At 38.4% G+C, this 17,012-nt stretch overlaps 1 protein-coding gene across 3 annotated transcripts; it reads left to right on the top strand.

Moving 5' to 3' along the window:
• Nucleotides 1-55: 55 nt before the first annotated feature.
• LOC108616796 (sodium-dependent neutral amino acid transporter B(0)AT3) lies at nt 56-14,982 on the top strand. Of its 3 annotated transcripts, none has more exons than XM_089470887.1 (10): nt 56-446; nt 5,548-5,706; nt 7,903-8,222; nt 9,514-9,746; nt 9,810-10,387; nt 11,086-11,233; nt 11,965-12,326; nt 12,393-12,555; nt 12,623-12,826; nt 14,402-14,982. In XM_089470887.1, exons 3-10 carry the CDS (start codon nt 7,955-7,957, stop codon nt 14,636-14,638), a joined length of 2,193 nt encoding a protein of 730 aa, XP_089327013.1. In that variant the 5' UTR covers nt 56-446; nt 5,548-5,706; nt 7,903-7,954; the 3' UTR covers nt 14,639-14,982. The 3 variants fall into 3 exon arrangements, with proteins under 3 accessions (XP_089327013.1, XP_017867718.1, XP_017867716.1); XM_018012229.2 differs by lacking the exons at nt 5,548-5,706; nt 14,402-14,982 and adding exons at nt 13,136-13,204; nt 13,343-13,764 and having other exon boundaries at nt 58-446; XM_018012227.2 differs by lacking the exon at nt 5,548-5,706 and having other exon boundaries at nt 58-446.
• The last annotated feature ends 2,030 nt before the right edge of the window (nt 14,983-17,012 follow it).

Below are 17,012 nucleotides of genomic sequence, written 5' to 3'. Positions count from 1 at the left end.
TTCACCACACTCAGCTATCGAATGTGGGAATGGCAATGAAATCGAATGAAGTGCATATCGCACCCCAGAGCAGTCGCAATTAAATGGCACAGGCAGCATTTTCGGTACTCGGCGCCAAGCGAAAAATCAGTTTACAACGGAAAGCACAAAGCGACGGTCGTTAATATTTAGAAAAGCTACGGGAAAATTAAATTTAAAAAAAATAAATAAAAAAAAAATAAAAAAAAAAATAAATAAATAAATAAAATCCCAAGCAAAAGGGAATTCAACGTAAATTTTGCGTGGCAACGAAAAAGGTGTTGGAATTCCTCTGAGTGTGTTTGTTGTGTGCATTAAATTCCACGAGTTGCCAAAGAATTTGGCCAGCGAGGCTAATACAGCGATACGTGTCCTGAGCGAAGAAAAACCCGCCCCAAAACCCAGAAGCTAAGCCAACTCAAAGTTTGGTACGTTGTCGCATGGAAAAAGAAGTGAAAGAATGAAGCACAGATGAAATAGCGCATAGCATTTCGAAGCACTTTTATCCTGACGTGTCCTGCGCACGCAGCACATGCGAGCAAAGACACACATACACATACATTGTCATCTATATGTGTGTAGGTAGATATAAGCAAAGGGATGCACGTGCTTTAGTCGAATTGTCTCTGCTTTTGCACTACGAGTATTTAAATATTTGCATAAAAAGTGCTTCCAAAAATACAATTTGAACAATCAGCAAATATTTGCATGCACGTCGCAGTATTTTTCTTTCTTTCTATTTTATTTGTATCAATTTTGAAGCGAAAAACATTAAAAATCGAGTCAAATTTATGTCTCAGCGGGAACAGCACGTGTTGCAGCCGCGACAGCAATTCTATAAATGTCAACTTGCAACTTATATTTCTTTATTTATCTAACCGTTATATTGATTGAGCATCATATAGTCGACTCTTAAGCCATAAACATAAATATTTGCCATGCATGGAAATGCATTCGAATAATTTTCGTTTTCATCCCACAAGCTTTTCACGTCTGCTCATCCATTCACACCTCTCACCCTTTTCTCTCTCCCTCTCTCTCTCTCTCTCTCTCTCTCATCTGCGTGATGTGGTAAAGGGAAATTGCATTGAGGCTGGCAATGGCATTGGCTGGGGGTTGTTCTGCCCAAAAGAGTGGAATATAAATGAAAAGCTCACACTCACGGCAATTCGCCCTTCCTCTTGGATACACAGCCTCAGCCGCATCCTCATGTTTGGCCCAGCCGTTGCCAAAAAAATATCACAGAAAAAAAGAGCATGCGAAAGTGAACTTTGTGCTTGGCTGATTGCATTTTAGCCCTGGCTTCTCCTTCTCGCTCCCACTGCCTCTGACAGAGCGAGAGCGAAAGTGCATGTCGCTATATAAGGCATTGGTTATTTAGTTTTTGGCATTTCCCAAACGTATTTGACGGTGTGATGAATCGCCTTTACTTACATACATATATCTCACCATAATTCTATTGATTAAGTTTCTTTTTACATAGCAGCCTTGTCTCGCATATATCAGCTGCTTTTGAGTGTCGGGTAATGAAAGGTTTCCATGGAATCGCAGGAAATCGGTTTAAAGCGAGAAACAGCTGACTTTCATCCAACTTATGTTACGATTACTTTAATAGTTCAACGACTCGCTGTCTATTTGATATTTAATATCTATTTAACATTTCAGTAGTTTAGTCAGGCGAGCTATGTTAATGCAGACTCAAACAGCCCAGCTGAGCTGTGTTTGCTTATTCACGAATGCAGTTCGACTCTGAATGAAGTTATTCCTATATGAAGTATATTTAATATGAAGTATATTTATGGAAATTTATTTTAGTATTCTGGGCTAAATAAGTTAAGGAAGGATATGCATTATATCATATATTCAGTAACCCGTTATGGTAATATTGATAATAAATAATACATATGTTGATCAAAAGATTTGTATATACATATAAACTAAATATTTTGTTTAGCCAAGGATAGATTTGGTTAATAACTAGCATAGCTTATCCATCATTCCGTAGCATACAAGAAATATCAAAAACCACTTAGTGGCATGCCCAATATTGACAATAGACTCTATGGAAATTTCATTGTTAAGCATCTATCAGATACTCGATGAAAACTTTCCATGTTCCCAACAGCTGAGCCACAGCCACATCAGCTGCAAGTGTTTATATAAGAATTCTGGCAGCTTGCAATAGACCAAGGTTAGGATGCATAAACAATCAAATTAAATAAATAGAAAGCTAAGCAGATGAAATACAAAACCATTGAATGGAGCAGTTAAAGCCAAACTCAAAGCAGTTTAAGCAGTGCCAAGTGGCTCCAACCAGTCCAGTCCAGCCCAGTCCAGCCCATGGACAGACAGAGACTAACTCGGATTTCCAGGAAGCCAAACGCGTCCAATGCGGGCGTAGTTTGTAACAATCAAGGCCAGAAACAGAAAGAGCGCGAAAGAGACGACAAGCAGACGTCAGGCAGCAGGAGGCAAGGTTATAGATGCTGCACTTGAAATTTACCATCGATTATACATTATATATGTATATGTGGCGTAGATTTTCGGCGCCAAATGAATTACTTTCATTGTTAGACCAGAACCAGTGAAAACCTTACATTGGATGTGCCACTTCTCACTAACACTGAAGGCCATCGATTTTTGTGATAATAACTGGGAGACATTAGATCTAACTCTGTTAATACTTTTATATTTCTATTTCTGTAAATGTGCGAAGAGCTTGTTAATAATATTATTTACTTTTAAATTTAAGCATAAAGAATTTTTGGAGCATACTATATTACAATAAATTTACTCTAAACAAATCTATTGTATGAAAGGAAATGCTTAGAGCACAACTTATTTCGATTTCCTAGCCAAATAACTCATCAGATTAGAGTATTGACTTATTATATAATATAATATAATATAATAATAAGATGATGTATAATACTAACTGAGATAGCAAACTAGTAAGGCAAGCATTTCACTTGACTTCTTTAGAGGTCATCTATATAGAAATATATATAGATATAGAAATGTGCAATCCTCAACCGATATACTGCTTTGCGCGGTCCCAACAGAGTAATATATTTTCAAGAGCAAAGGCCAAATGCAACGTTTGTGCTACATTTGAGTGAAGCAATTTTGAAAAAGTGCCGCCAGCTAATCCGGGCAAATGCCAAAATATGTCGAATCCAAAAATAGCTCGGAAATGTGCAACTATTTACATGCATTGGCGGTGTTTACAAGTGCAACAGCGACGCAGCGACGTAGCGACGCAGCGGCGCGGGCTCTGGAAGCAATTACAAATTCGAAAAAAAGCCATAAAAAATGCGCGAATCGATTGCATGAATTGAATGCATTTTACAGGCAATCAAACTACATGATTTATGTAAAATAGTTGAGACCCTAGCACTGTCTCGCTCTCTCGCTGCCTACCTCCATCTCCCTCATGCTCATAGCCCTATCGGTTGCCTCAATTCACTTATCGATTTGCTCTGACAAACACGCCATGTCGTATGCACTCAGGCTCCCCCGTGTGCCACATCTGACGTCCCTTCCTATCCAAAAATTTATGATACATGAGTGTGTGTGAGAGAGTGTGTCTATCGGTGTGCTTTAAACTTGATGGAGTCAGCAACAATAGCATTAAAGCAACCCCGCACGGGCCCTACGTGCTTTGAAAAGCTAAAGGGGGTTGAAGTTTAGATACCCTGTAGTCAGAAAATTAATATAAGGAAAGTATGTTTGCCACAGAGTGGAAAATATCTAGAAACATAATCATTATAAAATTAAAAAAATATAAAAATGCTGAATAGATTATCATGCCTTAATAATAATAATTATTTAATAATGGTTTTGATTTTAATGATTTACGCATATTAAAGTAGTTTGGTTTAGCAACGAGAGCTATTAAATTTGTAATGTAAGGTCTTATAATAGTATGTATCTATTATTTTATTTGATACAAATGTAAATAAGTATGTTTGTAAACACATATGTGGAGTGAAAATTTACTTATCGTAAATATCAATATGTACAACATTATTCTTATGTATTAAGTATTATATAAAAATGCAATCATGAATAGTTATTATCAGATTATCATTAGATATTTGCTTTTGAAAATGATTGGTAATCAAAAAATATATAGTAAAATTTTGTATTTATATTTCAGTTCATTTGCTCATATAAAAATAATATAATGTGCAAAGCATACTCTCATATGTGGGACTATTTATGTTGTATGTACAGGATAACTCTCTTTATTTAATTCCAAAATATAATATATTTAATATTAATAATTTATATTTATTCTTAAAAGTTCATAACATTCATAAATAGGTTTATATTTCAATTAATTTAGGGTTTACTATCTACAGGGTATTTTCTAGTCGAGCATTGCTTGCCAAGAGTGCTCTTTCTTGTTTTTAATATAATATTTGGCACGACGCAATTTCGAATCGTCCTTTATTCTGGTTTTCAAGTTGAGCCGCACCAAAAAAGACACCAACACAAATGCCGAATGGCAAGCTTTTTGCCATCGTTTGAGTGTGTGTGTGTGTGTGTGTAAAAGGTATACATAGGTATCGTTGTTTTAGGGGTTACACGCTGGTATATTTCCACTCATTTAAAATGTATTTCTGTGCTGGGAGAGAGCTCGCTGTGCTATTTGCGTTTGGTAAATCTGTTTGCATTTTGCTTGTTATATAATTGGACCTCGGCAGGATATCTGCATATTGATATTTGCAGCTTGAGATGGAGTATTTGAATGGAGTAGCTATATATGTATGCCTATTGCCAGGCTAGGCGCTTAGCCTGCCCGAGTGCCAATAAAAAACGATTTGAGCCGCAGGGTTTTATTGAGCAATTTCCTATGAAAATTGTTTAAGCATTCTTTTGCACACCTCTTAGGGGCTAGAGCACATACACATAGACTCACATACACACACACATAGATAGCTGCATAGCTTGGCGGTGACAGGGCCAGGGCCAGACGTGTCCTGCGAATAGTAACGAGTTGACAGCTTGAGCTTTATTTAGAAAAAATGCCGGTCGGGCGTGCTCGAGGAGTGAGCCCGCTGCCAGGTGGCTTAAAAAAAATAAAAATGGGAAAAAAACCTAACTGCGACGTAGAAATCTCAGAAAGCCAACGACAACAATAGCAAAATCAGTCAACAACAATGGCCAGCCTCGGCGCTCAGCGCTATTGCAGGACGTTTATTTTTGCGTTCAGCTTTACGTAACACAAGTGGGATTGTGTAATCAACAGAGAGTGAAAGGGATAGAAAGGCCAGGACAGAACAGACAGCTGGGCTTTGACAATAATAATAATAATAACAACAACAGCAGCTGTAATAACAACAACAACAACAACTGTGGTAACAACAGCATTTGTTTGCACTAGGTCAAGGGTGTTTGCTCAGCAAACAAATCATTTTCAATGCAAAATCATCTTGACTTTGTTGTTATTCTGTGTTTGTAACATTTTTTTTGCAGCATTTAACTTAAGTATTTACAATTATGAATAATTATAATTTATTACAGTTAGGGGCAAGTCGTTCCTCCTTTTTGGTCTATCTGAGCCTCCACTAAATACGCAATTGCTGCTGGTTGTTCGCTTAAGGCAGCCAAAGACGTCATAGCGCATTACGTATACGCAACGTTGGACGCAGCAAAGAAGTGCCAACACTTACACACTGACGCGTATATATACTCTTATATCTATACATATAGTCGTACACCCACACAGACACACACAGCACACAGCTAGGCGCATTTGCCATCAATGAAGCGGCTGTCGCTGCAGGACGCCAAAATAAAAGCTTTTTCGCTTAGCTTTCAACATGTTCTAGCTCGCTCGCTCTCACTCAGTCCGTCCTTTGCACTCTCTCCCTGTCTCTGTCTTTCGTGGTGAATTTCTCTTTCATTTGTGCAGCAGCTGCGGCTGCTGCTTCTTGCTGCACAGCTGCTTACACACACATACACGCTCACACCTACACCGTGTACGCTCTGTCGCTCTCTTACGGCTGTTTGCCATCTTCTCTGTCTCGCTCTCTCTCTCTCTCTTTCTCTCGCTCACCTCCTCTCTCTGTGTCTTTCTTTGGCGCTTTTGCTTCCGCATGGCTCGGACTTCCGCTGGCGACAATTTTTACTACGTCAGCAGGCGAGACGAGCCTCCAAGTAAATAGCACACAATACATGGACAGAGCTGTGGATATGTATGTATGTGCACCTACCTACCTACACTCATGTAAACATATATATGTGTTTGTGTCTCTCTGTGCTTGTGTGTGCGTGTTCCCTTTGCTTTTTGTTTAATTTGATACGACCTTCTGCCACAGATTGTTTGGCTGAGGTTGGGGCTTCCATGTTTTGAGTGCAGTTTTGGTCTAATGGCAGGGCATGAACTTGCAGCAGTGACTCTCAAACTGTGGCACCCACATACACACACACACACACGCACATAGACAGTAACAGAGGTAATAGCACTGTATGTGTGTCAGTGCCGTTTAATTAGCTGTGACCTTTTCATGGAAAACTGTTGACATTTGAGCTTTGGCTGTAGACAACAAGAAATGTTTGCCAGCAAAAAAGGTTCCAACTACTTAGCTTAACTAAGTTAGTTAATAAATTTAAGTACACAAGTTGGCGCATGAATTGCACAGCGAAAAGGAAATTTGCTTAATGGACTAGCAGTTGGGTCGCAAATTGAGTTAAGCGTCGGGAGGTGGAGACGCCCACGCGCCAGGCCACTTGAAAGCACAGCTCAAGGACGAACCAAAAAATGGCAAGCAATAACAGATTTCCATATAAAATTCATGACTAACTAACAGACACACACACAAACTAACTTAAGCACACGCACACACACAGGGAAAACTCTGGGTGACTTATTGATCAAACAGAGTTTCCTTAAAGAGTTGCATGCTGTGTGTGTGTTTGTGGCGCTGCAAGAGATAGCAAGTATGAGAGTGAGAGTGAGAGTGAGTGAGAGAGAGAGAGAGAGAGAGCTATATGAAAGTAAAGTATTGACTAGTCTATGCCCTGACCAAAACTGTCTAAGTCTATGACGGATTTTAAGATTTTTGATCATCTTATCTAAATACTTTATATATATTACTAATAAAAAAATCTTATATAAACATATTAAAAATATCAAAATGAAAATCTATTTTGTTTAGATTGACATCTCTGATGTGAAAACATATCTGAAAATATATCAAAGGAATATATATTATACTACACAGACATTAGCTTGAAGCTATTCTTAATGGTATATATATTTTCTTATTATCCAAGTTAGAATCTATTGAAGCAATGATCGTTTATACCAGAATTCCATCGAGTTGAATACAAAACTTCATAAGAATAAAATTAAAGCAAATATTAAATTTATTGTATTTAAAACAAGCAAGTGCTCTACGATTTGTAGTCCTGCTTGAAGTTTGAACTTATCAAATTTAATGAAATGCACTTCTTGCCTTAGAGCTTCAGATGCAGGCAAATATTGTTAAAACAAGCAACTATACTTATTCTTACTTAGCTTATTACTCTTTAATTATCGCACAATATGAAATGATCTTCGCGCCAATCAAGGGTATCTGAGTTTTAACAGGGTATGCATGGCATGCACACATTTGATTGCATCTTTTAAACATTTTTATGACAGGCACAAGCATCTGCATAGCTTTATAATTTTCTGACTACAGGGTATAATAAGCGTGATTGGGCTCATGCAACCGCGCACTCGCCTGGCCATATGTCATGCGGCACACAATTCTTTAGAGACTGAGCACTAGCGGTTTATTCCAGCTCAGCTGTGCGACCATAAAGCACGTAAGCTGGCAGCTTGCTACAGGGAGACTAATTGTATTGCTTTTCCATTTGTTGTCCTTGCAGAAGTCGACGGTTCGTTGGAAAGGCCAAGACATAGAGTTAATTGAGAACGTTGATGGCTGCCACCAAAATCATTGATGCACCGCGAAACGGCCACGAAATGGCGCCACTGAACACGAGAGCGCGAGGCGACGGCACCCATGGGGTGACCATTGTCCTAACTGCACCGCAGCGCAATTCGGTGCAGTCGGTGGATATACCTGGCGAGCCAGATCGCGCGGCCTGGAGCGGCAAGATGCAGTTCTTTCTCAGCATCATTGGCTATTCCGTTGGCCTGGGCAACATCTGGCGCTTCCCGTACCTCTGCCAGCAGAACGGTGGCGGTAAGTAGTACCTATTGCTCAAATTGAAGAGTCTATCATATTACCCTGGAAGTCTCTCTGGTAACACTCGGTCGACGAACGACCAAAAATGTGCAATGCTTTTCACTAATAAGAAACGTGTGCCACTCAATGGGTGCACTTGGCAACCCGCTGAAAGCGGACAAATACCTCGGGCAGTTCCAATTACAATCACAATCGCAGTTCCACTCCCAGCTAAAGCCAATCGTCACCTGTTCGCCGTTGATAACGCTAATTACTTTCGCTGCAGCTGCTCGATATTGGGTGCAGTCATTGGCCGCAGGAGCGGACCTAAGTTGTTCTGTCATTTGGCGGTTATAGCGACTGCGCTTATAGCGGGTGTACGGTTATTGCGACGAAAATTCTGAGCCCCAGACAAACTAAGCAAACTTATATGGTTACAGCGTCTTTCAGGTATAACGACGGTTCTTTGAGCGTCGTTATAATGGGATTCTACCGTATCAGAATTGACTTAAAATACTGCATTGCAAGTTTCAAAGTAAGTTGCATTACAACCTGTTGTTCGTCACTGTTAACCGAGGCTTCCTATTACGAGAAACGAGAAATTGTATATAATTGTGGGTTGAGTAAAAGCACTTGAATTACTTTGAAGGGTTTCACTCCAAGTCAAGCATGCAATGTCTTTTAACAAACTTCATACTTCATTCTTGAAGTAAATTTATTTATCGCCCAATTAGAATTTATCTTTAGCCCCTTATCACAAATCTAATTAGTCATTTGGGCCCTGCTCACTGCTAGCTCCGCTCCTGGCCGGTATTTACATACAAACCGATATCGTGTGTCTGCTAAAGCTAATCAAATGCGCAACAATAACATTATGAGATTTAATGCGAACTAATTGCAGAGCTTTCGAATGGTCGAATGAGTGGTTCGGCTGGGGCTCTGATGGCCTCTGATGGGGTTGAAGGGCAAGGGTTATTTGCATATAATTTGTGCGCCTGCCGGAAGAGCTTAATTGGGGGGCTTTTCTTTTTTGTGGGGCGGGCTAGACTGGAGCGCCTCGTGCCAAGCAACGCATTTTTATTGAAAGACACATTCCAAGCTTAAATCCCACACGCTTCTAATTCAATTACGAACGAGACAAAAGGCAAATGAAGCAACAAGTAAATGCAACGAATAGGAAATGCACTAACCCAAACCAGAGCCTGCTATGTTTCCTATATATACACAACATATATATAAGTAAAACAAACAATAATAATGAAATGTCCAATGTGAACTCGATGAGCTCTTGTCTTTCCATATGTTGCAGGCGCATTCCTGATACCCTTTATGATCATGTTAGTCTTGGAGGGCATACCGCTCTTCCTCATCGAGCTGGGCATGGGACAGCGCATGCGCCTGGGCGCTCTGGGAGTGTGGAATACCATACATCCCTGGCTGGGTGGCATCGGCATCTCCTCGTGCATTGTGACGCTGTTCGTGGCGTTGTACTATAACGTGATCATCACGTGGGTCTTCTACTATCTGTTTAACAGTTTTCGAGTGAGTCTCTAATCCAGTCTAATCCATCGGCAGTTCTTTAATACTCTCTACTTGCTTGCTTAGTATCCGCTGCCTTGGTCAACTTGTCCCACTAATGGCACTGGGTTTGAGCTGGAGGAGTGCGCGAAGTCCTCGGAGACAACATATTTCTGGTACAGAACCACCTTGGATGCGGCTCCCTCGATGGATGAGCCCGGCGGCCTGAAATGGTGGATTGTACTCTGCTTGCTGCTCTCTTGGACCATCGTCTTTTTCATTGTGATGAAGGGCATCCAGAGCTCCGGCAAGGTGGTCTACTTCACCTCGCTCTTCCCCTACATTGTGTTGACCATCTTCTTCATACGCGGCATCACGCTGCGCGGAGCCGGCGCCGGACTAATGCACATGTATACGCCGAAGGTGGAGAAGCTGCTGGAGCCAACAGTCTGGCTCGACGCGGCCACGCAGGTATTTTACTCGTTTGGCTTAGCCTTTGGCTCGCTGATTGCCTTCGGCAGCTACAATACGCCCAAGAACAACTGCGTCCGAGACGTGCTCCTGGTGTCTGTCTGCAATGCTGTCACTGCCATCTACGCGAGTGTCGTCATCTTTGCTATACTCGGCTTCAAGGCCACCGTCAACGTGGATCGCTGTGTGGCCAGGTGAGTACATACAATTTGTACGCAATACAAAGTCCAGCACAATAGAGGGTATATAGTCATTATTTGTAGCCAATACATACTGTAACCCCACATGATAATTTCAGTGAGAGTTCATACATCGATATGCACTCGAAATTTATGTCACAAGTGGAAACGCTCACTTATTTACATTTGAATTTAGAGAGCATCTTCTCTACTCTACTTCTACTTTATTGGGCTGGGGTCAGGTCATTGCAAGTTCAACAGCACGCTTCAACGATTCACATTGGGTGGGTCACGCAGTTGATTATTCAGTCAATCAGTCAGTCGGTCAGTGAGTCAGTTAGTCAGTCAGTCAGTCTGTGTACTCGTTCATCAACTAGTTGTAACCGCATTGGATAGCGGCTTTACCCATCTTTCTCTTTGTTATTTATTCATTGATATACCAATCGATACGCGCTCGTCTGTCCGTTCGTCCAGCAGGTCCGTCTGTTTGTCAATTTGTTTCAATTAATGGGCGCTGCACAGGTTTTTGCATTGTGTCCCCGCCGCCAGCTCGCCCGTCCCTTGCATTATTGACAATTGCTCTTGAGCTATTTGCATGGCCCATTTGTGTAGGTGGCGCCCAGGTATCGAGCCATTGTCTACAATGCTGATTGTAACCGATTTGAGCTGGCTATCCAATAATAAACCACCATTCACTCGCTCTCTATTTATAGCAATACGGACATATTGGTTAAGAATGCGCTGTTGCCCTTCAAGAATGCCTCCAGCGAGGATTACGACTCAGTCATGCAAAAGATCAATGGCACCGAATTCGAAGCTCTCCACCTCAGTGAGTGCAGCTTGTCCAAGGAGCTGGACAATGTAAGTAATTTAAGAAGATATAATATGGTATAATATCAGTATTTGTATGTAGTCGAAGTCTTTTAGATGATCCATCACATCTTGATCTCAAGCTAAATGCTCATCGTTTCTATTCAATCTACAAAATACTGTAGAATTTGTATATGTATAGAGATTTATTTGTTTTCAAATTCAAAAGCTTTATAAATGGGAAATCGACAAAAGCAGAATTTTCCATGCCTAATTTCTTCTATTTTTCGATTAAGGTTACAAATCTATGGATTTTTACTTAAGACGCAATTCCCATTATCGAATAAACTAAAAACTTGGTTATCTACGAAATTGTATTATATATTCAATTATTTTTGATAACTCAATCGGTTATTCTAATATATTTAATGGACAAGTTATCATTAATAGAGATAGGTATGATTATGATGATGATCTTCTGCATTGTAATATTGTTGATGGTGATGATGAATGAAATTATTTTACTGATTGTGATAATGATAATAAAATAATTATAAATAATAAAATTATATACATAAATAGGTAATCAAAAAAATTGTAGTAATAAAGATGATGATTGTTATCGCTTATAATAATGCTAATGATAATGATGAAGATAACAATGATTCAGCAGACATATTGATTTATATGTAAATTTAGATATTCGAGTACCTGCACTTATAATTCAATTCGCACTCCAATATTTATATATAATTCAAATATCTCTATTGCTAATTTCACAGGCCGCTGAAGGCACCGGCTTGGCATTTATTGTCTTCACTCAGGCTATTGTCGAGCTGCCAGGCGCACCATTCTGGGCGGTGCTGTTCTTCACCATGCTACTGTCGCTTGGGTTGGGCTCACAGATTGGCATTCTTGAGGGGATGCTGTGCACGTTGTTCGACATAGACATCATCAAGCGGGTTAAGAAACAACATGTCACTGGCGTGGTATGTCTATTCTGCTTTATTGTCGGTTTCATCTTCTGCACAGGTGCCGGTGAATATTGGCTCAAGATGTTTGATTCTTTTGCCGGTACAATTGGCTTGGTTGTAGTCGCCCTAATGGAAATGATAGCAGTCATATTTATCTATGGCCATGAGCGGTACGTAATTCCTTATATAGGCAATATATGTAGAGCTACAATATATATTCTTATATATTTATACAGCTTCACTGAGGACATCTATCAGATGACAGGCTATAGACCCGGCGTTTACTGGCAGATGACCTGGCGCTATATTGGTCCAGTTATCATGGTCTGCATTTTGGTCTCCTCTATAGTCTTCATGGTCATACGTAATCCGACATATGGTGCCTGGAATGCCGAAAAGGTATCAGGAGGAGCCTATGAGCATTTTTATTGGAGTACTAAATATGTTTCTCATTGGTCTTTGCTAGGGTATTGTTGAACAGAAGGATTATCCGAACTGGGTCATGGGCATTGCCCTCGCCATGATCTTGGCTGGTGTATTGCCCATGCCCATTGTGTTCCTCATGCGCAGCTTCCAGTGCCTCAAAGTGGATCTGGACATACACCAAGGCTCCATTAGGCGCAATGAGACAACCGCTTCAACCAAGGAAATGATCGACAACGATGACGACGTGAGTAGCAGCTGGTTAAATGTGTTGATTTTGGGAACCTCTTTAGTTTTGCAAAGTACTTGTATCTAATTTTTGGTCCAAGTTATTTGTTGTGTTTGTTTTGATAAGACCTTAAGCTAAGACAGTGTCTCTATCTAACTCTCTATCGTACTATAAATGTAACTAATTGTGTCTTTCTCTCACTTAACGACTCATCCCACACACTTACGCTTGTTTCTCTATCTGAATAATAATGCTTTAAAACCAAATTAAAATACAAAACATGATCGAAAACAAACTTACATCCTTCACGCGCTTAATGTCGTTCAGAATTTGAGTCCGGATATGCCACCGCAAGATTTATTAGCGGCCACACGCTTCACAATTGGAGACTTTGAAGTAAGTTGTTCGTTTACCTATCCGCAAAACAATCTATCCAGTAAAACACACGCTCTCCCAACAACCTGCTAATCACACATTTCTTGACTCTCTTCTCTCTCTCTCTTTCTCTTCTGTGTCATATTGTATATTCGACAGAACTAGAAACTGAAGTACTAAATACATCCAACAAGATACCTAACCTTAAACATAACTAACTCAAAAAGTAGCCTACCACAAAAATGAAAAAAGAAAAGAATTAACAAAAAGCAACGCCTGACACCCACGCTGTGAGGATAAATTTCACGCGCCGTCTGCCTGACTAGAAATACCCTACAGAAACAAAAGCCGCACACAGATTACGTAACAATTCGAACCGATCCGCATTCGCCACTAAGTAAACTATGAATACTTTTAAAGACGCACAGCAAAATCTTAACAGTAGCAAAGAAAAACGAAAAACGAAAAAAGAAAACAAAAACAATCGCAATGCCATTTAAATGTAATAGAGTTTGATAAACGATAAGCGATTAACTTCGATAACAAGTATTCGTCAGCGCCTTCTTTACAAAGAACAAAAACAAAACATAACTTCAAAAGTGAAACCGAGAAAAAAGAATTACAATTATTTACGAGCAAACTAGTTTAGTGCAATGTTTACGAATTAAGCTAAATATTTATAAACTAAAGTTTAGACCCGTAACGCTCACCTAGAAAGCTCAATGTTTAGACCTAGGGCTGTAGCATAAACAAAGAAACAATACTTTCGATTGGCTAAGAAGACGGCTCTGAATTGCGAATCCTGAAGGTAAAGTAAATATTCAAGAAAACAAAATAACATGTAAATCTAATTACTTCCAATTTTGTTCTCTTGTGTTGTTGTTGTTTTTGTATTTGTGTTCTATCGAGTGTGTTTCCAGAAATATTGTAGTATATTTTTATTAAAGTTCTGTTATGGTTTGTTAGTAACGAAAACTACCACCATTGGCGCTGCGTGCAGCGCCCTCTGTCGGCTGTTAACGAGAGCTTTTGCCGTTGGCTTGCAGCTTTCTGATATTGCGCATACGCCGCGTGTCCATATGTTTTGTGTTTAATAACAAATAAGCTAAACATGAATATATGTGTTATTTATAGCTGATTATGGTTTTCAGATAAATTTTTATTTTATGATAAGCAATGGTTGACTTATTTAATAATATGTTATCTTTGCCATGGCAGGACGACGATGAGGATGATGAGAATGACTTTAGTGGGCCCGCATTGGGCGGTCATGTGAAAACTCAGAGTGATTTCTCCGACGAGGACGAGGAGGATAAGCCCATGACTATGCGTATGATGATGATGCGCTCGACAACAATTAATGCAGCTACGCCCCTCAAAAAACTGGGCGGCAATCATCTAAATGTGCCAACTAGCAGAAAGCAAAACTATAAGAAGGACGCCTACGATGTGTAGATAAACAAATGTGGCCAGGGTAAGCCAAACCTATCGAGTATAGGGTTCAAGTCAAAGAGATACCTATAAAAATATGCATATATAATATAGGTATGTATATACATATGTATATATTTACTGGCAATATGCTAAAAATATATATATATATACTGCGAAGATAGCGCAAAAAACCATTTATATATTTACATTAAGTATTTTAACAAAATTTATATTTAAAAAAAAACTTAAGATTAAGAGATAAACAACATAAAATAAAATATTATATAGCAGTTTAAGAAATATGTAAACCCGAAATTGTTGAAACCATATTTTAATACCCACACCCACACACAAACACACTCTTACACACAACTAAACTATGTACAATGAGCTACAATTGAACTAAAAACGGGTTATTGAAGAGAGTAAAAAAACACATGTAATCTTTTTCCATTTCTGTTGCCGTAGCATTTAGTTGAAAACTGTTTTTAGGCGTTAACTGTTAACTTTATAAATCCCAAAATATATATTATATATACAATATATAACCCAGTTGTATACCCTGCCTAGCCATGAGGACTTTTAATTGCTAAACGCTTTTCGTAGTGTAATCCCAAAGAAACTTTTAACCAATCGCATTTCCAAGAGTTTAACTCATTATCTTTTATTTACCTAGTAGCATTCAGTTCAAGTTCAACTTATCATGCCCAATACTGAAAAGAAACTAAATATATATTCAGTTTAGCTCTACACAGATGAAATATACGAAGATTAACGTGTATATGTATAATTGCAAAAGTATTCTATTAATAGTAAGAATTCATTGAAATGTGAACGATAAGTTAATCAAGTTGAAATATTTATGAAAATACTAGTTCAGTTGTTGACTGCAAATAAAAAGAAATACTTAAAAGAAATACCAAAAATATACTAAACATACTAACAGACAACCAAAAGAGAAAACAAACCAAAAAAACAAAAAACAAAAAGAAGCATAGCATGTGTGATATTCTAAATAATATCCTCGAATGTTAGTCTAAGCAATTATCATTTATTCGTTGTTCAACACTGTCTACAGCCACTTGCTTCTGCTTAACCTCAATTTATTTAATTTTTAATATTTGCTGCCTACGCATTCATACACATACACTGGAAGTATTTTCTTACATACAAAAAATAACTGCTGTGAATAGTTTTAGTGGTTGTAAAATTCTATTACAAGAGATCGAAGAATTACGAATTAAAAATAAACGTTATTAATAATTATGTATGAATAATTTGTAAGATGGTATGAAGCTCTCTGATCTGATCGGATCTGATCTAATCAATCCCTCACCTAAGTTCACTCTAACAGATCCAAAAATAAAAGCAAATACATAATCCAATTTCAAATTCGGTTTCCGCAAAATCACTGCAACAGGTTTTTATTACTAAACAATCCACAGTTCCCATAAAATCAAAAGGAATATAATTAAAAAGTCTCGATTTCGGATCAAGCGAGAAAAGAATAATCAAAAATAGAATGGAAGAACACGGACATTTTAAGAACTAGTACTCGTAAACGGCAAACGTTGAAGACAATAAAGCATAAAAAAATATAAAAATAGAGAATACTTATGATATGATGACGAACTGGACAGAACTGTACTTCGAAGGAAGCGCAACTTTATACAGAGATTTTTTATGATTTACAATTTTTCGAAAAGAGATTTTTAAAAATTACATAAACCAAATAGTACAGTACACCAATTTCCTTTTACAGTCTGTATAAATCGTAGCGAGGTGGTAAAGCCATCTAAGAGTTCGATTAATGTACCTTTACGATGAGACAGGTCGTTGGGTGAGTTGAGTTAGTTGATAAGTCTATAGATGCAGAGAACTAGAGCAGAGGAAGCATACAGCTGAGTTAAAGAAGAGCTTATATATATCTAAATATATTTAGATATATATAGCTTAATATATAAAATCTGTTGACATACTTAGAACCCAGATAAACCCAAATTGAATGATTTACAGATAAGGTACTCATAAGTGTTATAAACGTATAACGCTCCACAGCAAAAAAAGGAAATATATGGAATACGAAATACAAATTATAATGAAACAGTTAAGAGCCATCAGATCATATCCTCGCAAACCGTTAACCGAAACCAAATAGTTACCAATATCGTATTGTATAGTTATTTCACAACTAATTCTTTACTCAAACATACTAAAAATATATTATATATATACATATATTGTATATCAATTATTGTCGTAGTGCTTAAGGGAACTAAACCATATATTTATACGTGCATATTACATATATGTATGCATTTGTGTATATGTATGTATGCAAAGAACATGGACTCGTGTAAATTTGATTGTATTTAAAACGTAAAGTGAAATTACT

Source organism: Drosophila arizonae, chromosome 5, assembly GCF_054131065.1.
Source record: "Drosophila arizonae isolate 15081-1271.41 chromosome 5, UAZ_ARI_1.0, whole genome shotgun sequence".
Taxonomy (NCBI): domain Eukaryota; kingdom Metazoa; phylum Arthropoda; class Insecta; order Diptera; family Drosophilidae; genus Drosophila; species Drosophila arizonae.
Note: the sequence above shows the minus strand (reverse complement) of the source record. Positions and strands in the feature narration are given on the sequence as shown.